Here is a 15,773-nt window from a genome sequence, read left to right on the forward strand (position 1 = left end):
GATCTCTTCATCAAGATCGGCGTATATTGAGCTAAACATAAAATAAACAATCAGAGAGACAAATTAGGAAGTTTGAAAGACACCGTCAGTTTCAGCTTCTATATCGAAAAACAAACAGTTATCGTTAAATTAAAAGTCAAAATCATACTTTTAATTGATTCGTACGCAAAGGTTAATCAAGAAAACTCCAATTATTTTTTTACCCAGCCGAATCTCGAAGGGCGATAAATCTTAAATGGGCGACGACCTGGCATCCCATAGCTCCACGTCAAGTAAACTAGATTCAAAACAACAAATTTCAAACAAAACTTACTTACAGACCGATCGAACGGATTAATTAGCGAGCGAGCCGATGAGTGAAAACAAATATGTATCCAAAATTCACGCTCCCGCCGATCCATAGAGTACCTACTTGTAAAATAAATTTGATATATGTATCAGCAAAAACAGAGAGAAGCAATGAAGCAAGTTAAATAAATGCCTGTTACAATAATAACGCGGCACTCTATTAACGTCCATCAAAGCACTCGATGAAAACTATATTCAGCGAATATGAAAATTGATTTTCAGGTACGTCCGATAGACAGGCACTAGGTTAGTTACTCTAGTGGAATACACTTGCACCGAATACAGCGAACGGTTGTTAAAAGCTTTGTTTTTAAATTCTCTGCACACCATTTTTAAACAAAAAATTCCGTTCCATCGATCATTCATTTTTATGGGAGTGATTGTACGACAAAGGGATGTAGGTACCTACTGTTTACAAGGAAAACTGTTTTCAGTATTTTTAACAGACCTTTCTTATAATACGAACGAATAAAAATTTACATTAAGTATTCATTGAGATCAAAAAAAAAACGGTCAGCGACTCATCCCGTACGGTTATCGGGTATCGTGCAACACGACTAAGATAATATATCCTACCATCTTCTGCGATCACCAACCTATCCCAGGACTAAGATAATATTACCTACCATCTTCTGCGATCCCCAGCGTGGTGATTCTGGGCAAAACCTTCCTTTGAAACGGGCCTTCAGTCCAGCAGACTGTTATAGACTATTGGTAATCCAAATTTCAAATTTCAAAATCATTTATTTCAAGTAGGCCCAATAAAAGCACTTTTGAAACGTCAAGTCTGTATGTTTGCAGATTCTAGCGAAAAAAAGCCGGCAAGAAACTCATCAGTCTCTCTTTTTCAACATCAACTGTTTACGTTTTACATTTTTTAACATTCATTTTTCTATCTTGTGAGAGACGAAAGCGATACCGGATGCTTCCAAGCAACTTTGTCATTAAGATTCATCAATTGTATAGTAACCTCGCTGTAATAAATGTGTTTTAACATATTCTTTAAACTTATGCATTGGTAGGTCCAAAATTACCTTAGTATTCATATTATAAAAGCGTATACTCAATCCCACAAATGACTTCTGTACCTTTTGCAGACGACATGCAGATGACACTACTTTATGACCATTTCTTGTAAGTGAACTGTTTATATCCACTTTTTGTTTATATAGAATAATATATTATTATAAATATATTGTAAAGCTAAAGTAAGTATACCTATTTCTTTAAACTTTTCACAGAGGGATTCGGGTGACTCAAGTTTATACATTGATCGTAATGCTCTACGAAAATGATGGTTACTAATTTAAGTTCGCTTTATTTTTTAATTCGCCAACCCGATAGAAAAATGGCGCAAAAATGTTGATAGAATTCCTGAGCGTCTACAAATGTGACGAAAACAGATTTAGATAAAATATTGTCTTATATTTTTTCAAATGAATCTTACAGCTCGTCTAAGTCTGAAAACAAACCCATTATTTATTGAGAAATCAATTGACTATTATAAGGAATATTATAATCTGTGAGCACCAGCCATTGGCGAGGAGTAGAAGGTATTTTGTCCAATTTCCCATGTTGATTTAATGTTTAAAAGTATTTTACAAGAAAACAAAACGCGCGCGGTCCCAAAATGGCCTCCACTTAGCATTTACTACGCCAACAGTGGCAAAGGCTACGGCCATAGTCGTAGCTCTGGTGTTCCGTAGAGGCCTACAGGAACACGGAGATGTGTTTATTTTAAATAAAAAACGTATGAGTATTGTACACGCGTTAGAAGTTATACTTCTTTGGCGTAACAAGATAAAATTAATATTATAATTCTACGTTTGTAAAAAAACGTTATTTAATACATTGAAAGTTTTACTATAACGTATTATCTCTTTATCGGACGACAAAGTTTCAACTCAACTTAACTTAAAATTTGAGATTTGTGTACAAATGAATCAATTCAATCACCGGAATGGGCTCGAGGACTTTGGCAATTGAAAGTGTATACTGTCAAACCTTGTGTGTGGCGGTTTTTTGTATCGGCGTGAGCAACGGAAAACGTGAACTGGCGGACGATGTATTCCACTCTCACTCGGTTTCGCAACTACCATCATTCCTGTTAAAATCGTGTAACCTTTCGTTACATCGTATAATTTCACTCCCATGATTTTTTTCCCTTACGCCGCTAAAGAAGTATAATTTCAAAAAGGTCATCCATAAACAATTGTTATACAATTGAGATTAATATATTCATCATCATAACTGGCACACCAGTCCTACGGGCGAACGGGCCTGCTCCATGTTTTAATTTGACAACATTTATACATTCCTCAACTCCTTCAGTCCTTTGCATTCACGATATTTGGAGTAGTTTAAGGTGAAACGAACGGTGATAACCTAAGAAGCGGTTATAGACTACTTGGACAGGCTTCGGCTTCTGTTTCTGGGGGGCCGAGTATTTTCCTCGGCACGCACCTGTAACTTTTCTAGTTATGTGCTTTTCATACAATTTAAATATAACGCTTTCTTGAACGTTGAAGGAAAATATATTGAGAAATGTTCTCAAGGACGAGTAAAGTCTACAAATTTTCACGACCTCTTTGACGCAACGGGGAGCGATATGAGTTTAAGCCGGTGGTCCCCGGTTTGATTTCTGGCAGGGGCAATTTGGGAATTTCTTATTTCTGAATTATCTCTGGTCTGGTCGGATGGGAGGCTTTGGCCGTGGCTAGTTACCACTCTGCAGCTGCTGATGTCGCGTGGAAACCAATCAGGGTTATGACTACCATATTCCCTAACAGGTTAACGCTCTACCATCTTAGACTGCATCATCACTATCAACCAGGTGACGTTGCAGTCAAGGGCTAACTTGTAGTGAAATAAAAAAAAAAATGCACACAAAGCTGGCCCTTTACATTCTTCGACAAGTCCCGTGCCATGTATTGGGCCCGTAATAGGTTAATGGTGATGAAGGTTAAACGGTTATCAGCTGATTGCGCGAAATATATATTATAAGACACAATATAACATAAACACAACACATTATCCACATCTGTATACAAATATGTTCGCGGAAATAAAAATACAATTTATGAGATCATGGAACAAGTACACATAAGAACACGTGTCATAAACAGACTGGAATTCCTTCCTCACCCTGTTGCTGATGCAGTAGAAATACATGCAGTAATCTTATAACTATTTTACTGAAGGTGTTATTTGTTAATAAAGATATGTAGTTAGTTTTAGTTTTTATTCGCAGTAGTATTGTTTGACTCGATTTAAATTCAAATTCAAAATTCATTTCTTTCAAGTAGGCCTAATTAATAAGAACTTAAGAAACGTCAAGTCAGTCTGTTTGTAGTGACTCTACCACCGGTTCGGAAGGCAGAATTAATTTGAATGGATAAAAATATCATGGACGGCCCATTGGTGCAGTGGGCAGCGACCTTGCTATCTGAGTCCAAAACTGTGGGTTCGATTCTCACGATTTGAAAATTTTAGTGTGATGAACATGAATGTTTCTTATTCTTAGTGTCTGCGTGTTTATCTGTATATTATAAGTATTTATGAATATTATTCATAAAAATAATCATTAGTCATCTTAGTACACAAGCTACGCTTACTTTGGGGCTATTTGGTGATGTTTGTATTGTCGTATTTATTAAATTTATTATTTTCGTTGTGTTAAACGCCAAAGAAGAACCTATAACTTCTGTCGTAAGTAGATAATTACATATGAGATTAATGTCATTTTCGACTAGTTTATGCAAACAACAACAACAAACGGACGGACGGACCATGTGAAAATTCACCGAAGTCAACTCGAAGACCTCGCTTCGCTAAATCAATTAATTATGAATTGCCATGTTACGTGCCACTGCACGGTTTAGTGACCTCTCGACCTTAAAATCGCGTGATTAAAAACAAAACGGTAGAACAATTAGAAAATTAGATTAAATTAGTTTTACAAAATACTGTCATGATTTAATATGAATACTGTCATTTTTCTCGCCTTGACGTCAGACTTTAGAAGGCACTTTTGATGCGTAAGCTCAAGATGTGTCAAGGGAAGTTTTTTTCTTATTCCACTGCAAGTTAAACCTTGCCTGAAATCTCCAATAACCCCTAATCGGTATCTACGCGGCATCGGCAGTCGATGGTGACATAAACTGAACCAACGAATGCACCCTGGCTAAAGAAGCTATCAACAATTTAGCATCTAAACAATTATGACACTTGGCAAATATTTCCAGAGTTAGCAGTCTGAACTCTGAATTACGAGTTCATTAACAGTTCGAAAGTATTATTCAGTTATTTGTATAGTTAGGTGTAAATCATTGTTTCAATATTATTGGTTAAAGTGATTTACTGGTCCTTCATTTCACAGTGTACAGAAATTCGTAACATTTAGGGAATTTGAGTGAGCATTTCATATCCGCTTTGCATTTCAGTGCAACGTATGGAGTTCATGGGATTAATTAAGTGTGATATGCGACGCATTTCATAGATACGTCCTTTTGAACGTAAAGTCGGCGTGTCTCGAGCGCTGTACGAGAACGTTTATGAGGCTTTGTAACTTTTGAGACGTAACGCAATGGTCTTATAAGATGGTTTCGGCCGTGGCTAGAAAGTTTTTTTTTCATTCCACAGCAAGTTTGCAATCTTACCTGATGGTAAGTGAGTATGATTGTAGCGGACTAACCTTTTGGGAAGTATGGCACTTATATTTAAAGCCATACTCCCGATCGGTTTCTACGCTACGCAGATTCGCTTAGTGGCAGGTATTTGTTGGTTAGAAGCCTCCCGCCAGACCAGACCAGAGAAAATTCAGAAATTATTAATTCCTATGTTGCCTCTGCCAGAAATCTAACCCGGGACCTCAACTTAAAACCACAACGCTCACCGTTGTGCCAGGAATCCAAGGTTTAACTTACTACAAATTAGTCCGTTAATTCCTGGCACATAAACAAAGATTAATTCGCAATCAAGTCTTTTATTTATTTATTATCTATATAAAAAAAAAAAGATTTGCTCGTTACAACTTGCCCAAAAACGGGGTAAGTTGTAACAAGCAAAACTTTCCACAAAGAGTGCCATAAGTACTAATTGATTATAGATTCAGGAAAAAAATTTGTAGAAATATATTTCCAAATACATGATTACTCATTTGAATCTGAAGGGTGGTGGAAGAATCTGATCTGGGAGGTGTTAATGCATCCGCCGTATAGTCCTGACCCTGAATTCTTTAGGAAGTGACAGATTAACATCACGAGAGGACTGCCAAAACTACTTGTCGCGGTTTATTGATCAGAAGCCCCAAAATTTCTACAGCAAAATTCCTACAAGATGGCAAAAAGTTATGGAACAAAATGGTACATGTAGGTAAAGTTCAATGTAAATAAACTATATTTAAATGTGTTTTGATTTTCTTAAAAAATTCGAAGAAACGTTTTCCGCGACCTAATACATATTATAATACTAAAGACGTTATGTCGTACTAGAGATTTGTGTACGATGAAATTAGACTCAATGTCACGTAGTTACAAATTACGGGTCAGCTGCGCATTGTTGCACCGCCTATCTACCTCGCCCAGTCGAACCGGAAAGGCGGTCATAAGCCTGGCTCACTCTAGCTACGTTAGCGGACTAATTGATTAATCCTGCACCCTGAGGACATTTTCTGACGGAAGCCGTTACGCGTGGGTAGAGGTACTTTGAGAACGCAAAATCAATATCACTCACTACCAATTGAATTTTCAGCAAAATTCAAAATTTAATATAATATGCGTAAATATTCAAAATCCATTTCATCCACAATATGAGACTTATATTAACTCTAAAAATTCCGGATTTAATTGTTTATTTCTAATATAAGCAGAAGGCAAAGCGTAAATCATCCATGAAACAACCTTCTTGAAACTAACACCAACACAACTGGTGTTAATTTTAATATTGGGGTTATTCGGAATAATAAATCTATGACAATTCAATTTGCAGCATAAAATTATGATTGCAAAAAGTTGGTTATGCGTTTAAATCGAAATACTGAGTGGGTATCATACTATGAAATCTAAAGCGATAGAAGTGCTCCAAAAAAGTCTCAGTAGCCCCCGTCGTAGCGTATTATTACCTCCGAAAACCTAAACAATCATGTGCCCGGTCGCAGGCCGAATACTTAGGTATGATTGGATAATTGATATTAATTGGTATGTTGTCGCCACGAAACATTCGCTCACTTAGTACTTTAGTATGCCATATTCAGTAATTAACATACCATTAAGATACATTCATATTCCCTCGTTATAACACCACTCATTTTAGTGAGTAGGTTGAGGGTGTGATACAAGTTATTACGTTAAATATTAAATTTTTCATCTCAATGCCAAACACGAATGCGCTGCAATTAATTATATTTAATTACTTGTTATATAAATTGGCGTGTTCGCCCTATGAAGATGTTAAATTTTGTATGCAAATGACAGCTTGCCACTGACGCAGCGGTTACGCAACTATCGAGGGAGGTTATTGAAAAGGGTAGCCGAACAGCTAATCCCACTGCAAATTTGTCCATAATGTAGCCTAGGTCTTAGGTATTTTATGCTCTGAATTTCCTTCATGTGCCTCAGTGTGTGGGTAGCCAGCCGCGGTATTAGATACTTGTAAATTTAATTCAATGGTTGTAGGCAGTAAGTAATATGTCGACGATAAATAGCAATCAAGAAAAAAACTCACTTGAAAATAAAAATAACAGAAGTGCTAAAAAAAGGAAATAAATTGTAATCTAAAAACATTCCTATTCCTAATAATTGAAATGCTATAAAACCTTCGTTGCTTGATACTTACCTACAACACTGAAAGTAACACGAGGTACACAATACAAATTTCTATTCTAATTTGCACCAACTTAAGATTTATTTTTTCCTTTATGAGTAATTGCATTTCAGCTAATTGTCATTGGAGTATTTATACGTTCTTTCATACGTTTGAGTTCCTTAACCTTCCTTAACTATAACCTAATAATATCTCACATAAAGCTATAATTGCCCTTCAAACTCCTAGCAGATCAATATTCGCTTCAGACGCTTCCACGCATAGAAGCTTAGAAAGCACAATAGCGGGGTTTTTTTCCGCTTAGATCTTTTAAACTTTGTATCGGATTTTAATGCAATTTTCAACAATACATTGAGTGATTCAAGGGGAAGTTTTATGTATCATACATATTGTAACTTCATAGCTTTATATTAATTTACTATGAGATGGTGATAACATAAAAAAATTACCCGGCTAAGGTTGTTGTAGGCTCTTTTTAGACCAGGGCGTGTTTGGAACCCTTGTAGCTTTAGGTTTAAGTTGGCGAACGAAGTTATCACCATCCCCTTACAATTATGTAAACATATATGTATGAACGCTTCATGAACGATTGAAAGGGTATATGTATATGTATAAAGAAAATTTGATATCTTAACAATAGTTTGTTGCGCTTACATTGCAAAACCTTCCGAGAAATTGTATCTTAATTGCGACGGTGCGAAGCCGGAGCGGGTGGCTAGTACGAAATAATTGACAGAAACTTTTACATTCTAAACATACTGATCGCAATTCTAGCGTACAACTTTATTTTAATTTACAGCTCAATCTATCTTTCCTTAATTGCATTGTAACAAATTCAAATGTTTTATAACAGAGTAAGTTAGAAATTAGTAATATTCAATGTAAACAACGCAACACATGCGGTACAAACCGCGAAATTTGTTACTACATACAAAGTACCTATGTCCAGCTGTAGACGTCAATCGGTCGAAGTGATCGTTATGATGACATTTTCTCATTATAGTAACGTGGAATAGGGACAATATGAAGAAAAGTCTATTTTTGACATATAATAAATTCTCATAGACGTAAACCGTACGTGCCGTAATTGTTTTTTTTTTTTTAGTGTCACCTCAACCATGGGACCCTAACATGGTTGTAAAGGCCAAGGTAAGTCTACAAATATTGTTCTGATAATCATATGACTCTTTGATGAAGGTCATTATTCACAGAAATATATCTAAATTTAAGAGAAAATGTGTCTGCAATAATTTGGACCTTACAAGCAAAAATAAAGGAAATCGTATACAATTTTACAAACAATTACCGATTGATATCTTGGACATGTCTCTAAAAAAGTTTAAAGTTTGAATTAAGCGAAGCCTTAAAGTCATATTATTATTTTAGTATTATTATAGATTACGTAAACCATAAAAAAGCTTGGGTGTGAACTTTTCCTTTAACCAGGTTGCTTCTTAAATCATTTCAAACTGGCAATGTGAGACGGTGATAACAAAAAGAACACCCGGCTAAGTTTGTTGTGGGCTTCTTCTTCGACCAGGGCGCGTTTAGAACCCTCATAGCTTTAGTTTTAAGTTTACGAATGTAGTTATCGCCATCACAACTGACTACTATGACCTCAACGCATCAAACGTGCCATCTATGTGCCTATTTGAATAAAGAAATATTTGACTTTGACTTTTGACTTTGATTATTCGAAATTCGATAATTTGTATTTACGATTTTTTTTTTATTACTACTATTAAATACAGCCTGTTTCTTCTGCATAAAATAGTTTTCTAACGGTGAAAGAATGATTAAACTCAGTTCTAAAGTTTCAAATTTGCACCAACAAAGAAATGTTTTCACTTTATAGTATTAGTATAAACTAGCAGTTTCCGCGACATCATCCGCGTATATTTTAGTTCCAAGTTTTATTTTACGACGACTTTAGCTTCGATTTACCGATGCTCGGCTCTGGATCATGACGTGATGTTATGTTAACCTTAATTAGTTACTCAAGATTTTTTTTTAATTTTTCTCGAAGTTCCAGAGATTAGCCCTTTCAAACAAGTATACAAACAAGCTTTAGCTTTAGTATAGATAAAAAATTTAGTTTTAAAATCCTCCATTTGCGTAAAATACTTGAAAAAGGGAGTGCATAGTTTTCTCATTAAGTATTAATACGTAAGATTTCATTCACCCATTCGCAAGGGCGAAGACATCGCAGTCTACGAGTCAGTGAACTTTTGATGAATTATAGAAACTATAAGTCCGAACAATAACTGCGTCTTCAGTGCTTATTGTGGAATGTCAAAAGTGGGCTATTAATATCACTCTGAACTTTAGTTCATAATAACTTAATAAGGTATAGTTGATGCGGTCGCCGCAAAGTTTAACGTTCCATAACACTGTAGGATTTTATTAATGGAGTCAATTTACCGCCTGTGACAGAAAAGTAATTATGTTACCAGAAGAATGTTGGATAGTTATAGGAAGACCAAGGAAAGATGGATGGATTTTGTGTAAGAGGATATGCGTGTAAAAGGAGTGGAAAGTGTGACGGACAAGCTATGAAGTGACGATCCCACTTAGCGTGTGCTAAGGACAAGATTTTTTTTAAGTCTTAAATCTGGGTATATCTTTAGCTCTATTATCCTCTATGTTGATAGACGGAAAGATAATGCATCGTTAGTATAGATAACTAGCAAGTTAGCAACAATGTACAGAGGCGGGAAGTATTGTGGCAAATTAATAAAAAGGGCAGCATTCCATACTGAGTAATATCATTATTTTGATAAATATTATTAGCAAAAGCATAACGTCGCTTTTGCTTAAAAAGAACAATTTATCTGTAATACAAATTAGTAAATATAAGTGCCAAATATGCCCGATTTCACCAAACCTAGAATTAAACGCAAAATCGTTAATAATAACAATTTTAAATAATAACCTTCATTCCTTAAGCAATTAACTGGATCAAGTCAAGAATTTAACTGGATCAAGTCCACGTGATACGAAGATGGGACAGTAAGTGAACCACAGAAGTTACTGAATGGTATCCGAAATATAACACAAGAAAGAGAGGCACAGATAGGCTGTATGATGGAGAGATGATATTGTAGAGTATGCAGGCCCCAATGGCACAGAACAGCTCAAGATTCCCAAACTTGGAAGAGGTTACGGGAGGTCTTTGCACAGAAATGGGATGTTATAGTTTAATTGAAATTTCAACCTGGCTAAGTTTGTTGTGGGCTCTTCTTAGACCAGGGCGCGTTTGGAACCTGTCACACTAACTAATTAGTGTGACATGTTAAATGTATTAACGCTTCATAAGTGCCTGTGATAAGGTCTACATGATTAAAACATTTTTGAATTTTGAATTTGAATTTGAATTGCTTCTTTATTCTGTAACTAGGCTTATAAAAATAATAAAATAATAATGGCGCGTATTGTGAGGAGGTTCCTTACTCTGGAGCCCTGACCGCCGTTTGCTTCGGATCTCAAAAGCCGAGTCGTTTTATTTATTTTATAATTTTGTTAATAGTTTTTTATTTTTCTTTTATAATTTCACTATAGAAAATTAAAAAAAATAAAGTATATAAATAAATTATAGAAAATAAAATAACAATAATCCAATACGAAAAAAAAATGATAATAAAAACACAAAATACCACACCTTGAGGCGAGAACCATGACAAGTTAGGTTATAATTAAGGTAGGTTAGGTGTATAGGTAGGCGTTACTTAGGCATTGCTCTGTCCGCCGCTGGTGAAAACGGGCATTAGTTTTAACCATATAACATTATTTACATTTATATGATTAATACGAATCCTTGTAGCTCTACGGAAAACCAGCCTACGCCTTTGGTTGGTCCACAGGCGTAGTGAATGCCGAGTGGAGGTCACACGCGCATTGTTTTTAGTTTGTTTTGTTTTCTTTTTGTACTAAAAATGCACTTTAGTGCAGTGGTTATTTTTTTTTAAATAGTAATAATTTACGGACCAAGCGGATGATGGCCTTTTTGATGGTTATGGCAAATAAGGAGGGACCTATAAAGAAACCAACACTTCTCAGAGAATATTATGGAAATTAAGCTTAATTTGCTATGCCTCGCGAAAAGCAGGAGAATCTATCAGGAATTTGGACTATGTAAGATTGACAACGCTACGTCCGAACCCGAAGTTTTGCAGAATAGAGTAAATGGTTAAAAACAGTAACTATATTAATCCTGTAAATATAATAAAGAAACGTCTTAGGCTTTCTGATTACTGCCATCATTTTAAAGTTATAATTTTTTTTTTAATAGTTCGACATATCTATGAATATTATTTCGCTATTTCTGTATTTTTACTTCTATAAAAATCTTCTAGCAGTTCCACGCTATAATTCTATTGAAATGCTTATGCCTTGCGTATTTTTTTGCCTTATTTGGCGAAACCACCACTTGTTTTTTTGTCAAAACTCATGGTAACATTAAAATGTTAGATTATAATAATTAACAACGCAAGACAACATTATAAGAAAAAGAACTAGAGAATGTATGAAAAAATATATAAAATGAAATGAAAGAAGAATAAGTTTATGGGCTCATAGAAGAGATTGGGAGAAAGAGCAATCGAATAAGGTCAACAAGCAAATAAAACATTATCATTAACAAAAAAAAAAATACAACTTTAATCTACGAATATGGATTGACCTACTAAAGCGTCTTTAATGCGGAAACGACGTTAAGATGAAACGGAAAGTTTATAAAAATAGATACAGAATTATTGGAAAAAAATTATATCAAAGAAAGTCCACAGGAGCGTGAAAATTACGCATTGTCAGAAATATAACGATTGCAAGATCAAGATTAAACATTATCTTTTATCTTTATCGCTAATGTATGTATGCACTTATAGTCGGCCGACCTAGGTTCGGTGGTATATATAATAATTAATGATTTATAATAACTTAAAACTTCAGCAAGAGCATCTGATGACTCTGAATCAGCTCCTCAGTCCAAGGTTCCAGAACATACGTCCTAACACACACGGATTAATTGTTAACCAGAATGGTAGCCGTGGTCTCTAAAGTATCGAGTGAAGTGATATTACACTTCTCAATGAAACAAGTGATCAAGTGGTAATACCTTTGATCACTTGTTTAACTGAGAAGCTGCTTCGCTCTCAGCAGACAGCCTCAGACGCTAAGTTCGCCCGCTTTTATAATACTCATCCGAGGCCTATTACCTTCTTTACGTAAACAAAGGGAGAGACACACAATTCCAATCACTGATTAATCGTTGACCAGAATGTTAACCAAGGGCGCTAAGTTAACAGTGATATTTCACTTCTCAGTAAAACCAGTGATAAAGTTTTTTACTACGACTTGATCACTTATTTCATTGCGAAGCCGCTTCGCTTCACTCTCAGCACACCACGTCTGTCGCTACGTTCGCCCGCTTATATATTATCTGAGGCCTAGAACCTTCTTTACATGGACATCGTAAAAAAAGGGAATGTTCCAAACATTCAACATTTTTATTGAGGACTATTCTCGGAATAACTTTTGTCGTACGCATTAAGTACTTAATGCGTAAGTTACGTAAGCATTACCCCTTGACAATGCTTCTAAATATATCGTTATCCGCTTTACACGATTCAATGAATACAATTTCTTAACAGAAAAGCATCTCAAACTTAACTCAAGAAAACACTTGAACGTAGTTATTTACTATTGGGAAAAAAGAAAAATAAAATATATCATGTAAGACATTTATGGGTATTTGATTTTCTTGTCTTATTATCTTAGTATTGGTGGACTCCACACACCTTGGAGAACATTATGGAGAACTCTCAGGTATACATTCCTCACGCTGTTTTCCTTCACCGTTGAAGCAAATGATATTTTAATTAGTTTTATTTATTTTGTTATTTTATTTCTTACAGTAGGTAGGTATACAAAGGTGACTTGATGTCGTGCAACTCCACTGAGTTTGTATGAACATTGCACAATCCTCTAATGTTAAACCATACTTTAAAATTTAAGCGGGTAGGTGAATAAATACGCCGCAGGTCGGAATACCGCATCATATAATGCAGTCCCACCGCCAGCCGACAAGCGGCACCTAGGTATATACGACTTGTATAATAGTTAAAACTCACATAACTTATAAAAGTTAGAGGTGAGTGCTAGGATTCGGACTCGGCCCCCCAAAAGTGAAGTCGAGCTAATACCCAGTGAGCCTTTTGAAAGTTGCGTTTACGACAGTTTTACGCTGAAAAGGAATCCTGTCGCGGTCTTAAGAAGTTTTGCTTTACGCCTTCCTAGTCGCAAATTGACTTCATATTAGGATTGTTCCCTCCCCTTCGGAGTCCAATGTAGAATACCAATAAAATTAAAATAAGCTCAAAACAAAAATCATTCAATGTCTTCGCCTGTGGCCAGTGACGTGACGTGCCGCTATTTAGCAACCGATTAGGGGTATGGGCTTAACATAACTGTTACACTCCTAAAACATTAGCCCGTTACGATCTTAGAATGCCTCATCACCTGACACCAGGTGAGATTACAGTCAAGGTCTAACTTTTTGCGTTTTACTTGCGTAATGAAAAAGATCGATAAATAGGTTCTGAAAAAGGAAACACCGATAGCATAATATAAACAAATAATAATTCTAAAAAAAGGACACGTTGATAACATCTTCGTCGAAATCCCAGCAAACTTTTTTAATACGCGGACTCGAGCAGTCGCTTTAAAAATATACGAGTAGTACCTAACCGAGGGGAGGCAATATAAAAATAGGTCAACAAGAGTGACAATAAAAGGACTTACATTTCTGGTTTGAATGATGAACTCGACGTCGTCGCCCAAAGACAATTCTTCTTTGACTTTAGCCTCTGAGTAGTGGAAGAATATTTCTTTGACGACATCGGCGCGTTCAATGAAGCCAAAGTTCTCCTTCTTGGAGCATACGACGCCGTGGTACTTCACTGGGTGGGCGGGGTTTTCGAAACGTACGTGGCAAGCTCCTAATGTGCCTCTGAAAAAAAGTTTTACATAAATACCAGCTAAACAAAAATATTTGAGGCTTTAGGCGTTAATTTACGGAAATCCATGGTAAATTATAAAAATTAAGCTTAATTTGCTAATCTATAATTATAAAAATTAATCTAATATTATCCGCGAAAAGCAGGAGAATCTGTATGGTTGTTTTTTTATAATTTCTTTATAATAATTGTTAAGTTAATTCATTAATTCATTGTTAAGTCAATATCGGAGCGTAACGTGCGTAGAGGGACATTGCCGAAGATCTGTTTGGTGTGTAGTATAAAGATTGAAGTTATTATAAATTACACCATACAGATTCTCCTGCTTTTGCGAAGTTTTGCAAATTAAGCTTAATTTTAATAGGTTACAAAAACATGATATCATGTAACAAGACCTTTTCGGCGTAAAACGTATTTGCCTCTGCTAACTGGAAACTTCTACTTTGTAGGTTACCCCTTAGTGGACAACTCGGGATCATCGATGTTTATAATTGCCTTTGAAAAATGGCAGAGGTTATTTTTTAATTCAGCGCGTTTATTATTGACGCCGATTTCCCAGCAGATCCATAGCCGATATATTTTTATCAGGTACGTTATACGGTCTAGAAAATCTAATTAAAATTTCGTTAAGCTTGGTTAGGCCGCTTTTGTTTTTGCGCTAAGACTTATAATTGTCACAAAATTGTCGTAAAAAATAAGTGTATGTTGTTTTATGGTTAAAAAAAAAAATAATTAGACTGGCTAAAACTTTCGTTCGCCATGTGTGTATTTCATTAATTTCTATTTTCGTTCAAACTTAAAAGTTAAAAAGTACACAAATACACTTTGAAATGCAAAGCAGTACGAATATATAGAAGCTTATAATGTCTCTATATACATATTGATAGCTATAGATCATGTCAAGACATTCGGTACATAGGAAATTAGAATCCTCCCTTAGAGAGTGGCGTGAGGCGATGGCACCTCCACCATTTTTCCAATCAATAAAGTTTGTGAAAAAAATTAATACGTGTTGAATATTTCCCAGATATAATTTTGATCGATTATGATTTTAGACACTGCATCGGAACAGCCAACCCACTCATTTATTTTTTAGGACCAAATATTAAAATTAACATGATGATTGAAAAAATTAGAACCGCCCGCCCTTCCTTCCGTCATACATGAAAATAACTACCTACACGATTCTCAAACACAAGACATATTTTCGTGCAAACATTATATTAGGTAAGGGCTATCAGGTGAGAAACGTCGCAAAGTTCCGAGGATAGCAAATTCCATTTTTATACATGCGAAATATGCAAACACATATGTCAATGTTTGCGGGCAAACTGTAAACCTAAAAGTGATAAAATAAATATTTCCTATTTTATTTTATTCTATATGTAGGAGAAGTATGATTTCACCCAGTGTGCACTGTGCGTCGCTATTCAAACAGCCGGACTGATCATCCGAGTATTTTATTTCAAGCCTCAAAATGAAATTTGTCTCATGTTCATGATAACTATCGCCACATTTACTCATGCAGGTACAGGCACCTTTTAAACAAGTGATTTTTAATCGCTCAAAACGCGCATAAATCCGAAAAGT

General features: G+C 35.5%; 1 protein-coding gene across 4 annotated transcripts in view; it reads right to left on the minus strand.

The window, feature by feature from the left end:
- Nucleotides 1-15,773, minus strand: part of LOC120636302 (cold shock domain-containing protein E1) — a 99,793-nt gene that overhangs the window by 72,337 nt on the left and 11,683 nt on the right. For all 4 annotated transcript variants that reach the window (XM_039907725.1, XM_039907726.1, XM_039907723.1 and 1 more), the window contains exon 5: nt 13,969-14,176. In XM_039907725.1, the coding sequence (XP_039763659.1) occupies nt 13,969-14,176 (208 nt within the window). The remainder of the gene's footprint in view (nt 1-13,968; nt 14,177-15,773) is intronic.

Source organism: Pararge aegeria, chromosome Z, assembly GCF_905163445.1.
Source record: "Pararge aegeria chromosome Z, ilParAegt1.1, whole genome shotgun sequence".
Taxonomy (NCBI): domain Eukaryota; kingdom Metazoa; phylum Arthropoda; class Insecta; order Lepidoptera; family Nymphalidae; genus Pararge; species Pararge aegeria.